Source organism: Muscardinus avellanarius (assembly GCF_963383645.1).
Source record: "Muscardinus avellanarius genome assembly, chromosome: 16".
NCBI lineage: Eukaryota > Metazoa > Chordata > Mammalia > Rodentia > Gliridae > Muscardinus > Muscardinus avellanarius.
The window spans coordinates 2,421,561-2,438,275 of NC_137802.1; the positions used below are offsets into that span (position 1 = coordinate 2,421,561).

The 16,715-nt window shown below is 60.0% G+C and overlaps 1 protein-coding gene across 1 annotated transcript; it reads left to right on the top strand.

The window, feature by feature from the left end:
* Positions 1-6,774: 6,774 nt before the first annotated feature.
* On the top strand, positions 6,775-16,353 carry PLK5 (polo like kinase 5 (inactive); the record flags this gene model as incomplete). Its single annotated transcript, XM_080713893.1, has 15 exons — positions 6,775-6,882; positions 7,888-8,001; positions 8,117-8,233; positions 8,707-8,836; positions 8,922-9,009; positions 9,099-9,194; positions 10,368-10,566; positions 10,665-10,788; positions 10,918-10,994; positions 11,364-11,448; positions 12,724-12,797; positions 14,263-14,462; positions 15,020-15,149; positions 15,217-15,327; positions 16,168-16,353. 15 exons carry the CDS (start codon positions 6,775-6,777, stop codon positions 16,351-16,353), a joined length of 1,839 nt encoding a protein of 612 aa, XP_080570019.1.
* Positions 16,354-16,715: the final 362 nt, after the last annotated feature.

A 16,715-nucleotide genomic window follows, 5' to 3' on the forward strand; every position in this document is an offset into this window, starting at 1 on the left:
GCGCGATCTGCGGCGGGGGGCTGCCGTCGGGCGGCGGCGCGGGCCGGGCCGGGCGTGCGGGCGCCGTGACCTTGGGCGCGGGGCTGCTATTCCGGGCGCCGCGCTCAGGGCCCGGGAATGCGGCTCCGCGGGCGCCCTCGCCGCCGCCCGCGCCCCCAGCCCGCCGCCCCCGCGAGGGCCCCAGCGCCGGGCGAGCGCCTCCCGGGGGGCGGGGGCCCTCCCAGCGCATTCCCGGGCGCTGCGGTCACCGGGCGCGCCCCGCCGCGCCGCCAGCCGCGGTCCGGCCAGACCCCTCCCCAAGGGCCCTCCCGGCCCGCGCCGCCCCCGGGAGCTCGGCGCCCGGCGCGGATCGCGCCCCCGCCCCGGCCCCCGCGGGGACCCCCAGCCCCGCCCGCCTCCCGCCGCGGCCCCAGCGCGCCCCCTGGCGGGCGGGCCGGGGCTGGCAGCCGGCGGGCGGGCGGGGGTGCCGGGACCCTCTCGCCCCCTGGGCTCCACGCAGGCTCGGCCCCGCGCTCCTCCGGCAGGAACCCCCCCCCTCCGCCTCGGGACCCCCGGACCTGGCCACAGGGAAGGGCGGGGCCCATGCGGGGCCGCGGAAGGGCCGGCCCGCCCCGCCCAGTCCGCCGCCTGCCTGCGGCCTCTGGGGCAGGGTCACCCAAGGGCATTTATTAAGCACCGAGGTGCGCTCCTGCAGCTTTTCTTGGCGGGGGTCACTGAGGCTTGAACCCAGAAATGTTCTACTTCTGACTTAACACTCCCAGCTCCCCTCCTTTTATTTTTTATTTTTTTATTTTTTTTTATTTTTGTAGTGCTGAGCGTGGGAACCCAGGGGCATTCTACCTCCGAGCTACACCCCCAGCCAAGCCCTATTTATTTATTTATTTATTTATTTATTTATTTATTTATTTTGCAGTACTGGGGATGGAACCAAGGAGCATTCTACCTCCAGGCTACACCCCCAGCCCAATTTTTTTATTCTTTATTTTTTTTATTTTTTTGGTGGTACTGGGGTTCCTGGAAGCCCTCCTACCTCCGGGCTACACTCCCAGACCTATTTTTACATTTTCTATTTGGAAACAGGGTCTCCTAAGTCAGTGCGCGCGGCTGGCTTCGAACCTGCGCGATCTTCCCGTCTCTGCCTCCCAAGCGCGGGGATGACAAGCGTGCGCCACCACGCCCGGCTATTCTTTAGTTTTTAAACAGGGTCTCACTGAGTTGCAAAGGGTCTCACTAAATAGTAACTGAGGCTGTCCACGAACCAGGATCCTCCTGTCTCAGCCTCCCAAACGTTGAGATTACAAGTGGGCACCACCACCACCCCTGGCTTTATTTATTTATTTATTTATTTATTTATTTATTTATTTTGCGGTACTGGGGATGGAACCCAGGGGCATTTTCCCTCCAAGCTACACCCCCTTGCCCTATTTTTTATTTTGAAACAGGGTCTCACTGAGTTGCAAAGGGCCTCACTAAGAAGCTGAGGCTGGCCGCGAACCTGTGATCCTCCTGTTTCCACCTCCCAATGCCCTGGGAGTACAAGCACGGGCCACCACGCCCGGCATTGTTTTTTATTTTATTTATTTTTTTAATTTGAAACAGGATCTTGCTAAGTTGCTGAAGGCCTCTCTAAATTGCTGAGGCTGGCCTGACCCATGATCCTCCCTCCTAGCCTCCAAATGCTGAAATTACAAGGCTATCTCAGTGCTTTTAACCGCGTGGCCATCCCAGGCCTGTTGGGGAGGCAGCCCCCACCTTCTGATGCACAGCCAGGCTCTGTGCAGGCATGGCAGGGGGTCAAGGAGGTCCCTGGACCCCCGAGGAGGTGCCAGCCACAGAGAGGTCAGAGAGAAGAGCGGTCTGCCCAGGGGAGGTTGGGGGCTGGAGCCAGTGACCTAAGTGGGGGTGGAGAAGAGCTTGGGGTGGGGGAAGGCTCTACTGGGGGGCCGGAGGGGCCGGGGCACGTGTCCTGGGGGACAGGCACTCTATCAGGGCGGGGGTGGAGGGAGGCAGTGGCTGGTCCCACCAAGAAGGTGGCTGGACAGGAGAGGCAGCAGGTTAGCCTGAGGAGGGAGGCCGCCCCATTAACTGAGCTTTTAAGATGGGGGCCGGAAAGGGGTGGCAGCCTGGGCCTCAGAGGCCTGGGGAGGACGGGCTTCGTTTGTTTATTTATTTATTTATTTATTTTGGTACTGGGGATGGAACTCAGGGGCATTCTGCTTCCAAGCTACAAGCTACACCCCCAGCCCTATTTTTCTTTCTTTCTTTCTTTCTTTCTTTCTTTCTTTCTTTCTTTCTTTCTTTCTTTCTTTCTTTCTTTCTTTTGCCGGTCTGGGGATGGAACCCCGGGGGGCATTCAACCTCCTACCTACACCCCCTGCCCTATTTTTTATTCTTTATTTTGAAACAGGGTCTCACTGAGCTGCAGAGGGCCTCAGTAAGTAGCTGAGGCTGTCCGCGAACCGCGATCCTCCGGTCTCAGCCTCCCGAGTGCTGGGATGACGAGCGTGTCCACCGCGCCCAGCTTTGGTGCCTAACTATTACCGATCAGTAATACTAGTACTTTCTTTTTCCTTACTGTGGACTAAACACACATTTTTATTTGGATTTCACCTGTCTTTTATTTTGATTTTTCCTTCTGCCAACGAACGTCCTTAGAATCCCTTATGACATTGAGCTCTTTCTGTTGTAATTAGTAAAAAGACCCACGCAGGTGGAAAAACAGATCATTGCAGTAAACAGTGGCCAGTTCCGATGCTCACTCAGCGCCCGGAGCCGATCAATGTCCCCGATCGGAGGCAGGTCGATGCTGCATCTGGCCGGAGCGACGCGGGGGACACGGGGGTGGGGTGTCAGCGGAGCCATGTCTGCTGGGTGGAGTGCCCCAGGAATGCCAACCCTGCCCAGGGGGAGCACGGACCAAGCCAGTGCCAGCTGGAGGAGCACCCGGTCTGGTGGGACAGACAGACAACCAGCAAATCAGGAAAGAAATGGATCAGGGGCAAAGAATTGTGGGGGTAGCTGGGCGTGGTGGAGCACACTTGTAATCCCAGCATTTGGGAGGCCGAGACAGGAGGATCGCGGTCTGCGGGACAGCCTCAGCTACTTAGCGAGACCCTTTGCAACTCAGTGAGACCCTGTTTCAAAATAAAGAATAAAAAACAGGGGTGGGAGTGTCACTCGGAGGTAGAATGCCCCTGGATTCCACCCCTAGTACCGCAAAGAAAATAAAAAATAAAATAAAAACAAAATACTAAAAAATAGGGCTGGGAGTGTAGCTCAGAGGTAGAATGGCCTTAAGTTACATCCCCAGACCCGCAAACGTAAGTAAATAGATAAGTAAAATAAAATTACAAAGTCTAGCCAGGCATGGTGGCTCACACTTATAATCCCAGTGGCTTGGGAGGCTGAGACAGGAGGATCGCGGTTCGCGGATGGTCTCAGCCTCTACTTAGGCTCCTTGCAGCTCAGTAAAATCCTGTTTCAAAATAAAGAATAAAAAATAGGGCTGGGTAGCCGGGCGTGGTGGCGCACGCTTGTAATCCCAGCACTGGGGAGGCTGAGACAGGAGGATCGCACAGGTTCAAAGCCAGCCTCAGCTACTTAGTGAGGCTCTCAGCAACTTAGTGAGACCCTGGTTCTAAATAAAGTATAAAATTGTAGAAAAGCCCCTGGGTTCCACCCTCAGTACCACACGCGTGCGCGCGCGCACACACACACACACACACACACACACACACACACACACACACACACACAGGACTGGGAGTGTAGTTTGAAGATAGAATGCCCCGGGGTTGACCCCCCACACAAAAAAGATTCCACTAGATACAGGAGGATCTGGTAGGAGGAGCGATGAGGATGCTTCCAGAAAGAAACAGAGATGCCAGGGTGGGACCCAGTCCCGGGGAGGTGGAGGGCGTGCGTGCCAAGCCCAGGCAGCACGCCCGCCCAGGCCACGCCGCTGGGACCTGGGGCTCCGGTCCCCAGGGCCGGCCTGCTCACGAGTGCAGCCCTGTGAGCCTCGGCCCGGGGAGGCCGCCCTGGCTCAGCATTTCCCCCACCTGCAGCAGGTATTTTGAGAGAAGCTTCCCGGCACTTCTCCCGAGAAATCTGCTGAGTGTGTCAAGTTATCTCAGGTCAGGGACAGAAGAGACCGGAGGGGAATCGGGCGGGTGGCCTGCAGCGGGAGGGGCTGGGCGCAGCCTGGGGTGCGGGGGCTCCAGCCTGAGACAAGCGGGAATCCAGGCTGGGCTCCAGAAAAAGGCTCTGTTCAAGAACGGCGTTAGAGCCGGGCGTGGCGGCGCGCGCTTGTCATCCCAGCATTCGGGAGGCTGAGACCGGAGGATCGCGGTTCGTGGACAGCCTCGGCTACTTAGCGAGGCCCTCTGCAACTCAGAGAGACCCTGTTTCAAAATAATGAATAAAAAATAGGGCTGGGGCTCCTACCTTTCTTATCTCTTTATTTTGTTTGTGGTTTTTGATTGTTGTGGTACTGGAGATGGAACCTGGGGGGCATTCTACCTGAGAGCTACATCCCCAGACTTATTTATTTATTTTTGTAGTACTGGGGATGGGACCCAGGGGCATTCTACCTCTGAGCTCCACCTCCAGCCCTATTTTTTATTACTTATTTTGAAACAGGGTCTCCCTGAGTTGCAAAGGGCCTCACTCAGTACCTGAGGCTGGCTGCGAACCTGTGCGATCCTCCTGTCTCAGCCTCCCCAGCGCTGGGATGACAAGCCTGTGCCACCACGCCTGGCTAATTCTAATATATTTTCATCACCGCAAAAGGAGACTGATAGCCACCAGCAATTGTCCTATCCCCAGTAGGTGAGGCGTCTACTGGAAGGCTATGTCCCCAGTTGTCCCTGAAAGCCCAGCGGCCAGGCTGTAGCAGGCAGGGAGCCCAGGGCAGCTGGTCGGGGGGCTAGACACGAGTTCCTGCTCAGCGGGACTCAGGCTGGGAGACCCTCCAGCTCAGAGGTGGAGGCTCATAGCACCGGCCGCAGCCACAGGAGAGGGAGGGACCTCGTCTGTGCCCAGGATCAGCTGACCTGGGGCTCCAGGCCAGGGCCTCTCATTTCTGCTCCCAGGTGGCTTCTGGCTGTCCAACCACGCGCTTTTACGGGATTGAGGGCTCTGCCTGGCACTGCTCCCTGGGGCTGCTGGGGCAGGATTTCTGGGGGACGGACTTGCAGGGCGCCCAGTGGAGTGGGGGCCTGGATCCGCCGGGACCTAGACTCCAGGCTTCGTCACTTGGGGTTCACTGAACCTGGGCCTGTACTGTCCTCTGCAGTAGGGTAGAACCCAGAGGCATTCTATCTCCGAGCTACACCCCAGGCCTATTTTTTATCCTTTATTTTGAAACAGGGCCGGAGTTCAAAGGGCCTCGCTAAGTAGCTGAGGCTCTTCTTGAACCCGGATCCTCCTGTCTCAGCCTCCCAAGTCCTGGGATTGCAAGTGTGCACCACCATGCCCAGCTGAGACTCTGTTTCAAAATAAAGAATAAAAAATAGGGCTGGGAGTGTAGCTCAGAGGCAGAATGCCCCCGGGTTCCATCCCCAGCACTACAAAACTAAATGAAGAGAAACACTTGATTTAACACACGGGTGCCCTGGCTTTCTGCCCCCAAGGATTCCAGGGTGCCAGGGGGTGAGGGTTCAGAGCCACACGCCCCTGAGTTGCTCACCCCTCCTGCCACGCTGGTTTCTTATCAGCAAGGGACCTGGGCTCCCCGGCCGCCGCCAGCTGGTCCCCAGAGTGGGCCTGGAGTCTTGGCCCTGGCGTTCAGTCCAGACTCCCACAAAAGTGCTCGCCAAGCACCCTGGGCCACGAGGAGCCCCTCCCTCTCCCTCACCCCCTGAGTGTTTCCATGTGATACACCAGGTGGACTGCGGCCATTCAGAAGGTGCCTCCTGTCCCCCCCGTGGTGTGGCTGGGCCCGATTCCGAAACCTGGTCTCTGGAAAATTCCAAGGCCTGGTTCCAGTCACCTGGGTGCCTGCTAATCCCTTCCCATTCTGGGCCTTATGTAACCTTTGGGGATTAATACCCTGGCGTCCACAGGCAGCAGCCTGGCTGGGGTCACAGCTAGCCCGTCCCTGCTAGCGACTGGGCCCTTCTGAGCTTATGTGGAGCCGGGGGACGGGTCCTGGGGCCCTGAGCAGCGTCAGCGCCCAGCAAAGGGGTCAGGGTTACGTCTGGGGCTCAGAGATGCCCCATCAACTGTCCCCTCTTTGGCCATTTTGGGGACACCTCCACTGGACCCCGGAGTCTGGAAGTCACAAGCCCCAGTGGCCACACCTTGGTGCACCTTCTCGGTACCAGAGCTCCATCACTGTGCCCCTCCGCCCAGGCAGGCCCCCTGCCCGCGGCTCCCCCACCAGCCCCAGCCTAGAGACCCCGGGCTTCTCTCCTGCCCTGAATCCTATGGGGCTCCCCAGTGCACAAAACGATCAAGCCCCCCAATGCCATGTGAGCCCCTGGAGCCCTCCACCCCGCAGCCCCCTGCCCCGGGCGGCCTCCCCAGGCTGGGTCCCGGTGCCTCAGTTTCCCGCCGGGTGAAAGGGGCGCCGTTAACAGTTCCCAGAGAGCAGAAAGGTGCGGGGCTCTACTGCGCGCCCCCACCGCGGCTCCCGGGGGCCGCCCCGCCCTCTCGCCCCGCCCACCAATCGCCCCGCCCACCAATCGCCCCGCCCCGCGCCCCTAGACTCCCGGGGCGGCGCTGCGCGGGGCCAGAGCCAGTCCTGGCGGTGCGGGCGCTCCCGCCGCGCAGATGGAGCCGGGGCCGAGGCGGCGGCGCGGGAGCCGCCAGGTGGTGGCCGCCTTCCTGCGCGACCCCAGCTCGGGGCGCGTTTACCGGCGCGGGAAGCTGATCGGCAAGGTGGGGGCCGCGGGGGGGTGTCTGGCCAGCCCTGCTGGCTGCGGCGCCGGGCGTGGCGGGAATCCGGACTCGGCTGTGCGCGGGCCTGCGCGTGTCCGGCGGGTGCGCCCGGCCCGGGCTCCAGCCCGCTGCGCCCCTGGATCCTGCTGCGCCCCTGGGTCCGGCTGCGCCCCTGGGTCCTGCTGCGCCCCTGGGCCCGGCTGCGCCCCTGGGTCGGGCTGCGCCCCTGGGTCCGGGCTGCGCCCCTGGGTCCGGGCTGCGCCCCTGGGCCCGGCTGCGCCCCTGGGTCGGGCTGCGCCCCTGGGTCCGGGCTGCGCCCCTGGGTCCGGCTGCGCCCCTGGGTCCGGGCTGCGCCCCTGGGTCGGGCTGCGCCCCTGGGTCCCGCTGCGCCCCTGGGTCCCGCTGCGCCCCTGGGTCCGGGCTGCGCCCCTGGGTCCGGCTGCGCCCCTGGGTCCGGCTGCGCCCCTGGGTCCCTCTGCGCCCCGGGGTCCGGGCTGCGCCCCGGGGTCCGGCTGCTCCGTCTCTGCCGGTGCGTGTGTGTGCCCGGATGTTGTGTCCATGAATTAGGCTGCGCGCCAACAGCCCGTGGGGCGCGTTGTGGGTCCGGGCGTAGTTGCGTCCCCCCGTCCTGTGTCTATATCGTGTTCTGCGGGTTGTACGCGTCCCGGGCCGGGTGCGTCTGTGTCGTGCGCTCAGATCTTGGGCTGTGTGTCCATCCAGACCTGTGCGTCTGTGTGTCCTGCGCTCAGATCTTGGGCTGTGTGTCCATCCAGACCTGTGCGTCTGTGTCGTGCGCTCAGATCTTGGGCCGTGTGTCCGTCCAGGCCTGTGTGTCCGTGCGTTGCCGTGTGGTTGAGTCCGTGCGCTGTGCCTACGGGCTGCTTTGCGGTTCTGGGTGTTGTCCCTGCCGTGGGTGCAGGGTCCGGGTGCGTGTACGTCCAGGCGCGGGGTGGCCGTGCGGCTTGTCCCGCCTGCGCGGTGGCCTGAGCCGGACCCGCCCCGCAGGGCGCCTTCAGCCGCTGCTACAAGCTCACGGACATGTCCACCAGCGCCGTGTTCGCGCTCAAGGTGGTGCCTCGTGGCGGGGCCGGGGCCGGGCGCCTGCGGCCGAGGGCGAAGGTACGCCATGCCCCTCTGCGCCCACCGCGCGGCCCCCGGGGGTCCCTGCCTTTCCGGGGTGCGTGGCCATGGCCTGAAGCCCGCGGGGCGCACCCCGGGGCGCACCTGTGCACAGGTGGAGCGCGAGATCGCCCTGCACAGCCGCCTGCGGCACCGCAATATCGTGGCCTTCCACGGGCACTTCGCCGACCGCGACCACGTGTACATGGTGCTGGAGTACTGCAGCCGACAGGTGCGGGGCGGGGCCTAGCGCGGCCACGCCCACCGCGTGTCTACGGGGCTGTGCGATCCCCGCCCCTTCTTCCCGTGCCTTCCCCACGCGCGGCGCTGCCTGGGTCCGCAGACCCAGCGGGGTCGCCCCTCCTGACCTGTACCCACCTAGGGGCTCTCGGCTCCCTTTGCACACCCAGGCTCGCTTATGGCGACCCCCGGCCTAGCTGTACCCTTAGGCTGGCTCCGCCCCCTAAGTGCACCTGCCCCCCCCTGCTCATGCACATTTCTGTTCTCCGCTGATGGCCTGGCGGTTTCCCCCAAAATCACCCCGGGCCGTGCGTGCATGCATACTCGTACCTGGGGTCCTCCCTGCTCGCCTGTGCCTGCGAGCTCACCCGGGCCGTCCCACCATCAGCCGTGCCTTCCCTTTGCCTCCCGGGGCCCCTGGGACCCCCTGCCCACCTGCCTGTGCCTGCCCGGCTGCACTCGCAGTCGCTGGCCCACGTGCTGAAGGCCCGGCGGACCCTGACGGAGCCTGAGGTGCGGTACTACCTGAGAGGCCTGGTCAGCGGCTTGCGCTACCTGCACCAGCGGCGCATCGTGCACAGAGACCTGAAACTCAGTGAGTCCTGGGGCGGCGGGAGGCCCCGGGGAGGGGGCGCGGGGTCCCATCTCCCCTCGTGCCCTGGACCTGCCCCCCCCCACAGGTAACTTCTTCCTTAACGACAACATGGAAGTGAAGATCGGAGACCTGGGACTGGCCGCCAGGGTGGGGCCCGGGGGCAGCTGCCACAGGTAAGAGCGGAGGCCCCCAAAGCCCCTCTGCATGGGCCTGGGGGACCCCAGGACGGGCATGGGATAATGCCCTGGTCACTCACCCCCAGAGTGCTCTGCGGGACTCCAAACTTCCTGGCCCCAGAGGTGGTATCCAGGAAGGGGCACTCCTGCCAATCGGACGTCTGGGCGCTGGGCTGTGTCATGTGAGTGCGTGCCCAGGGGCCCGGGTCTGTGGAAGACGGGCAGGCCCGGCCAGGTGGGGCCGGGGTCAGCTGCCCAGGGAAGGTTAAATAAGGGGGAGCCACAGCACGGGGGTGCACGGGTGTGTGGGGCGTGGGCAGGGCGCATCTGACACCCTTGGGGTATCCCGGCCTGAGCGGGGTGTAGTGGGGGTGACTGAGGGAAGACAGGTGAGTGTAGACAGGTGTGGGTGAGCAGTGCTCGCACAGGTAGACCAGAGCATGTTTACACAGGCAAACGGGAGGTAGAGCAGGTGTCAACAAATACGCCGGGCCGGGCGTGGTGGCGCACGCTCGACATCCCAGCATTCGGGAGGCTGAGACAGGAGGATCGCGGTTCGCGGACAGCCTCAGCTACTTAGTGAGGCCCTTTGCAACTCAGTGAGACCCGGTTTCAAAATAAAGAATAATAAAAATTAGGTTGGGGGTGTAGCTCAGAGGTAGAATGCCCCTGGGGTTCCATCCCCAGTACCTCAAATAAATAAATAAATAAATAAATAAATAAATAAATAAAAACAAGCCAGGCATGCTGGCGCACACTTGTAATCCTAGCATTTGGGAGGCTGACACAGGAGGATTACGGTTTGCCGACAACCGCAGCTACTTAGTGAGGCCCTTTGCAACTCAGTGAGACCCTGTTTCAAAGTAGAGAATTTTAAAAAATAGGGCTGGGAGTATAGTTCAAAGGTGGAATGCTCCTGGGTTCCATCTCCAGTACCACAAGGAAGAGAGAAGAAAGAAAGAAACAAAGAAAGAAAGGAAGGAAGGAAGAGAGAGAGAAAGAAAGGAAGAAAGAAAAAAATATCGCTGGGGGTGTAGCGTGGAGGTAGAATGCTGCTCTGTTCCATTCCCATTACTGCAAAATAAAAAAATAAATAATAAATAAATAAAACAAATACACCAGCATGGCAAAGGGGTGTGCAGGACCCAGGTGCCTGCTGTGGACAGACAGACAGACAGACAGCATCCACCAAGCAAGAGCCCAGGAATGGCCGGGCGTGGCTGCGGCTCAGGCATGAGACACCCCGGAGGTACCAGGCAGGATGCTGGGTCGTTCCCGGCCACGTGTGTGCCGGTAGTCACCAGCAAACTTCAGACGCGCGGGACGCCTGCCTTCCTGCTCCCCACCTTGCCCAGGTACACGGTGCTGACCGGCACCCCACCTTTCTCGGCGGCACCCCTGTCGGAGATGTACCAAAATATCCGTGCCGGCCGATACCCAGAGCCGGCCCACCTGTCGCCCAACGCGCGCCGCCTCATCGCCCGCCTGCTGGCGCCCAACCCGGCCGAGCGGCCCGGCCTGGACCACCTGCTGCAGGACGACTTCTTCACCCAGGTGCGCGGCGGGCCCAAGCGTGGCCCGGCCCGATGTCGGGCTCCTCGGGGGGCCCAGGGGCCCAGGAGTTGGGGCTGACCCGAGGTCACCTCTCAAAGGGCTTCACTCCTGAGCGGCTGCCGCCTCACTCCTGCCGCCATCCGCCCGTGTTTGCCATCCCCCGGCCTCTGGGCAGGCTCCTCCGGAGAGTGGGGCTGCTGCTGACCCAGTGCCCGGCCCCCTGTGAGTACGGCCGACGCCTGCCCGCCCTGGCCGCACCTGTCCCTGCATGGCGAAGCGAGGTGTGGGGCAGGCGCCTTCCCCTCCGCGCGGGCCCCGGCTCTGCCCCCCAAAGCCTTGTGCCTCTCTCAGGCCCCTTCGCCCCCAAGGAGGCCTCGGGCCCCGGAGAAGAGGGGCCAGAACCTGCCTCCATGGACTGGGGCAGCGAGGTGAGAAAATCAGGGAGGGGGTGTCCCTGCCCCCTTCTGCACAGAAGCCTCGGCCCACCTCAGGGCTCCCCGGCCAGGACCCCTCCCCGTGCTCGCCTCCTGACCCACCGGGGCTGTGACCCATCTCTGCCTAACTCTGTCTCAACCCAGGGTTCTCCGTGGGCCCCCGCCTCTACTCATTGGCTCATCCGCCACCTCTATTAAGTGCCGACTGTATGCCTCTGAGACGCACCTGGGCTTTATCCCAAGGGGAAGCCGGTTCCTATGTGTGCCAAGCAAGGAGAGCCCCCAGGGAGGGCCGGCGACCCTCGCCCACCTTGAGCCTCTTTTGGGGTGGGGGAGCCCTCATTTAGGCTGTTTCTTCCACAGGCCTCCCTGTCTGATACAGGGGCGCCCTGCCCCGAGGCCCCCGTCCACCTGGTCACACAAGGGACCCTTCAGAGTGACCCGGCAGGTGGGCAGACCCTCCACCCTAGGCAGAGGCAGCGGGTGGGGGGTGAACACTGAAAAATTGGGGTAGCAAGAGTGTCTTGAGGGGGGCACAGCCCCTCTCCCAGCCTCATTTTTTCCACCTGCAACATGGGAAAAATGGCAGGATCCTTCTGGGATTAAGATGAGATTTCCTAGCTGGGCGTGGTGGCGCACACTTGTGATCCCAGTACTTAGGAGGCTGAGACAGCAGGATCGTGGTTCGCGGACAGCCTCGGCTACTTAGTGAGGCCCTTTGCAACCCAATGAGACCCTATTTCAAAATAAAGAATAAAAGCCGGGCGTGGTGGCCACACTTGTAATCCCAGCATTCGGGAGGCTGAGACAGGAGGATCGCGGTTCGCGGACAGCCTCAGCTACTTAGTGAGGCCCTCTGCAACTTAGTGAGACTGTTTCAAAATAAAGACTAAAAAATAGGGCAGGGGGTGTAGCTCAGAGGTCAAATGCCCCTGGGTTCCATCCCCAGACCCACAAAAAGAAATAAAATAAAAAATAGGGCTGAGGGTACAGCTCGGAGGTAGAATGCCCCTGGGTTCTATCTCCAGTACCGCAAAAATAAATAAATAGAAGGAAGGAAGAAAGGAAGGAAGGAAAGAAAAACAGACAGACACCAGGTGTGGTGGCGCTCACTTGTAATCCCCGTGTTTGGGAGGCGGAGACAGGAGGATCTCATAAGTTCGAAGCCGGCCTTGGTGGCTTTAAGAGACTCTGTTTAAAAAAAAAAAAAATATATATATATGGTCTGGGAGTATAGCCCGGAGGGAGAAGGGTTTCCAGAAACCCCAGTAACACAAAAGAAAGAAGAAAGAAAGAGAGAGAGAGAGAGAGAGAGAGAAAGAAAATATGGCTGAGGGTGTAGCTCGGAGGTCGAATGCCCCTGGGTTCCACCCCCAGGTCTACAAAATACAAAATGAGAGGCCGGGCGTGGTGGCGCACTCTTGTCATCCCCGCGCTTGGGAGGCTGAGACAGGAGGATCGCGCAGGTTCGAAGCCAGCCTCAGCTACTTAGTGAGGCTCTCGGCAACTTAGTGAGACCCTGTTTCCAAATAAAGTATTAAATAGATCTGGGAGTATATCCTGGAGGTAGAAAGCCTCTGGGTTCCACCCCCAGTACCACCAAAATATAAAATGAGATTGTCCAGATGCAGGAATCCGGATGGGGGTGACTGGAGGGCCCTCTTAGTGGGAGCCCAGGACTGTCTCTCCCTCCACCAAGACACCCGCACCTCTGATTCCCCAGCACCCAAGGGGAGCCCGCAGCTGGAGGTGGAGGCAGCCATCAAGAATCTGCAGTGCTGCCTGGATGCCGGCCCTGTGGGTAGGCACCTGGTGCCCCCCTGCCCCCTGCTTTGCTTTAGTGGCGGAGGAAAACTTCCTGTGCCCCGTCCAGGGCCCTCTGGGTGTGACTGGGGTTCCCTAGGGAGCGGGAGGGAGGGCCTCACCACGGGGACTTCCGGCAGGTCTCTTAAAACTCTGTGCAGGGCAGCTGTTGGGCAGGGTGCTGGGGGCGGCCTTCTTTGGAGGGGAGGGTACCTCTGAAATTCATACCCAGTATTTTTTTTTTTTAATCGGGTCTGGGATGGAACCCAGGAGCATTCAACCCCTGAGCTACACCCCCAGCCCTGTTTTCTGTGTGTGTGTGGTACTGGGGATAGAACTCAGGGCCTTTTCTACCTCCGGGCTATACTCTCAGACCTATTTTATAATTTTATTTGGAAACAGGATCTCACTAAGTTGCTGAGAGCCTCACTCAGTAGCCGAGGCTGGCTTCGAACCTGTGCGATCCTCCTGTCTCAGCCTCCCAAGGGCTGGGAGTACAAGCGTGCGCCACCACGCCCGGCTCCCCCAGACCTATTTTTAACTCTTGTTTTGAGGTACTGGGGATGGAACCCAGGGGCATTGGATCTCCGAGCTCCACCCCCAGCCCTATTTTTTATTCTTTATTTTGAAACAGTCTCACTAAGTTGCAGAGGGCCTCACTAAGTAGCTGAGGCTGTCCACAAACCGCGATCCTCCTGTCTCAGCCTTCCAAGTACTGAGATTGCAAACGTGCCCACCATGCTTGGCGTGGAGCAAGTTTTTTTTTTAAATTAATTTATAGCCAGGCATGGTGTCACATACCTGTAACCCCAGTGTTTGAGAGGCTGAAACAGCAGGATTGCAGGTTGGAGGAAGGACAGCCTCAGCAACTCAGTGAGACCCTGTTTCAAAATAAAGACTAGCCGGGCGTGGCGGCGCACGCTTGTCATCCCCGCGCTTGGGAAGCGGAGACAGGAGGATCGCGCAGGTTTGAAGCCAGCGGCACTGGCTTAGGAGACCCTGTTTCCAAATAAAAATATAAAATAGGTCTGGGAGTGTAGCCCGGAGGTAGAAGGGCTTCCAGGAACCCCAGTACCACCACCAAAAAAAAAAAAAAAAAAAAAAAAAAAAAAAGAAGGCTAAAATGGGCTTAGCCAGGCATGTTGCCCTCGGCCTATAATCCCAGTGCTTGGAGGGAGAGACGGGAGGATCCCAGGCTCGCAGCCAGCCTCAGCTACTTAGTGAGGTCCTCTGCAACTTAGAGACCCTGTTTCCAAATAAAGAATAAAAAATAGGGCTGAAAGTGGTAGCATGGGGGTAGAAGGCCCCTGGGTTCAATCTCTGGTTCTGCAAAAAAAAAAAAAAAAGTAAGATGCCGTGGGTTCAATCCGCGGTACGTATGTACGTGTGTACATGCATGTACCCACGGTTGCCCCCAAACCCCTGTGCACGGCTACATGGGCTGCTGGACCCTCGTCAGCCCCCACTCTGCTCCCCGGCTCAGGTCAGCTCTCTTTGTGCAGCCATGGAAGACCCTCCGGGAGAGCTGCGGCCAGTCCTCTGGGCCCCTAAGTGGGTAGACTATTCCAGCAAATACGGCTTTGGCTACCAGCTGTCAGATGGGGGCAGCGGTGTCCTGTTTCGGGATGGTACCCACATGGCCCTGCGCCCCCCAGGAGGGTAAGTTAGGGGGCTCCTCTGTCCTGGGGGATCAGGCCCTCCCCCTTAATTTTTTTTTTTTTTTTTTTTTGGTGGTACTGGGGGTGGAACCCAGGGGCTTTCTACCTCCGCGCTGGGCTTTCTACCTCCGCGCTACACTCCCAGACCTGTTTTATACTTTATTTGGAAACAGGGTCTCACTAAGTTGCTGAGGGCCTCACTAAGTAGCTGAGGCTGGCTTCGAACCTGCGCGATCCTCCTGTCTCAGCCTCCCAAGCACGGGGATGACAAGCGTGCGCCACCAGGCCCGGCATCCTTTCTTTATTTTATTTTATTTTATTTTGAGACAGGGTCTCACAAAGTCAGCAAGGGTCTCACTAAATTGCTGAGGCTGGCCTCCAACCTGTGACCCATCTCAGCCTCCCATGTACTGGGATTACAGCATCCATCAGGACACCTGGCTGTGACCAGGACTGTTGAAAGGCCGGGGCTGGGCGTTGGGGTGGGGTGGTCCTTGAAGCCCCTGCAGGGCGTGTGGTGGGACGGGACAGAGCCCCACACAGCCCTCCCGTCCGCAGCCAAGTCTGCTACCTGTCGGCCCGCGGGAAGCTGGATACCTTCAGCTTGAGGAGTCTGCCGGGCGCCCTGGGTGCCAAGCTGGCGGTCTTGCGTCTGTTTACCAGCTACATGCAGCGGCAGCTGCGGGAGGTGAGCGCGGGGCTGCGCCGGGCAGGGGCTGGGAGGTGAGGACCACCCTGATGCCTTCTGTCTACAGGAGGGGGTCTCTCCCGCGCCCCACCAGCCCGCGGCGCCCGGCCTCTGCCTGCTGCGCTTCCTAAGCAGCCCGCAGGCCCTGCTCCTGCTGCTTAGTGACGGGACGCTGCAGGTGAGCCAGCCCTGGGAGGGACAACCGAGCTGTCCCAGGCCAGCTTTGGGGGCCAGGAAACAGCACCTGCGAAAAAATAGAAAGCAAAGCCGGGCGTGGCGGTGCACACCTGTCATCCCCATACTTGGGAGGCTGAGACAGGAGGATGGCAGTTTAAGGACAGCCTCAGCTACTTAGTGAGGCCCTCCACAACTCAATGAGACCCTGTCGCAGCTCGGAGATAGAATGCCCCTGGGTTCTAGCTCCAGACCCGCCAATCCCAGCATTTGGGAGGCTGAGACAGGAGGATCACGGTTCGTGGCCAGCCTCAGCTACTAGTGAGGCCCTCTGCAACTTAGTGAGACCTGTTTCAAAATAAAGAATAAAGCCGGGCGTGGTGGCGCACGCTTGTAATCCCCACGCTTGGGAGGCTGAGACAGGAGGATCGCGCGGGTTCGAAGCCAGCCTCAGCTACTTAGTGAGGCTCTCAGGAACTTAGTGGGACCCTGTTTCCAAATAAAATGTAAAATAGGTCTGGGAGTATAGCCCGGAGGTAGAAAGCCTCTGGGTCCCACCCCCAGTACCACCAAAAAAAAAAAAAAAAAAAAAAAAAAAAAAAAGAAAGAAAGAAAGAAAAAAGAATAAAAAATAGGGCAGGGGGTGTAGCTCGGAGGTCAAACCCATAAAAATAAATAAATAAATAAATAAATAAATAAATAAGGCTAGGGATGTAGCTTGGAGGTAGAATGTCCCTGGGTTCAACCCCAGTACTGAAAAAAAAAAAAAAAAAAAAGCAGATCCCAGCTCATGGTACCCGGGCTGGGCAGCCATGAAGACCTGCGGGGTCTCCTCCCCTCACAGGTCAGCTTCGGCGGGGTGGGGGCCCAGCTGGTGCTGAGCGGTGAGGGCGAGGGGCTGCTGCTCACCCACTGGGAGCCCGGGCGGCCCCGCACCTCCTACACCCTGGGAACGCTGCGGAGCCACGGCTGCAGCCCCGCTGCCCGCCAGCGCCTCGGCCAGGCGCTGGCCATTCTGCGGAGCGTCTAGCGCCCCCAGGTCACAGTGGACCACCGCGTGTTGGTGCCCCGACGCCGCCCGCCAGGACTGCATTTCTGCCCCCGCCGCCTTCCCCGAGGGGACATCCCTGGGGGGAGGGTCACACGGGAGGGACAGGAGGGCGAGGGACTTGCCTGGGGCTGTGACTTCAACCAGAGTTTTGTGGGGCTTTTTCTTTTTTCTTTTTATTAAAGAAAACTTGACTCTCTAAGCCGCCCTCTACTTCATTTGCCGGGGGGAGTCTGTTGAGCTTTGGAGATGGGGTAACGGTTCTGGTGGCAAAGATGGCTAGATTTTCACCAGGGCAGAAATGAGAACCGAGAGCCGGGCGTGGTGGCGCACGCTTGTCATCC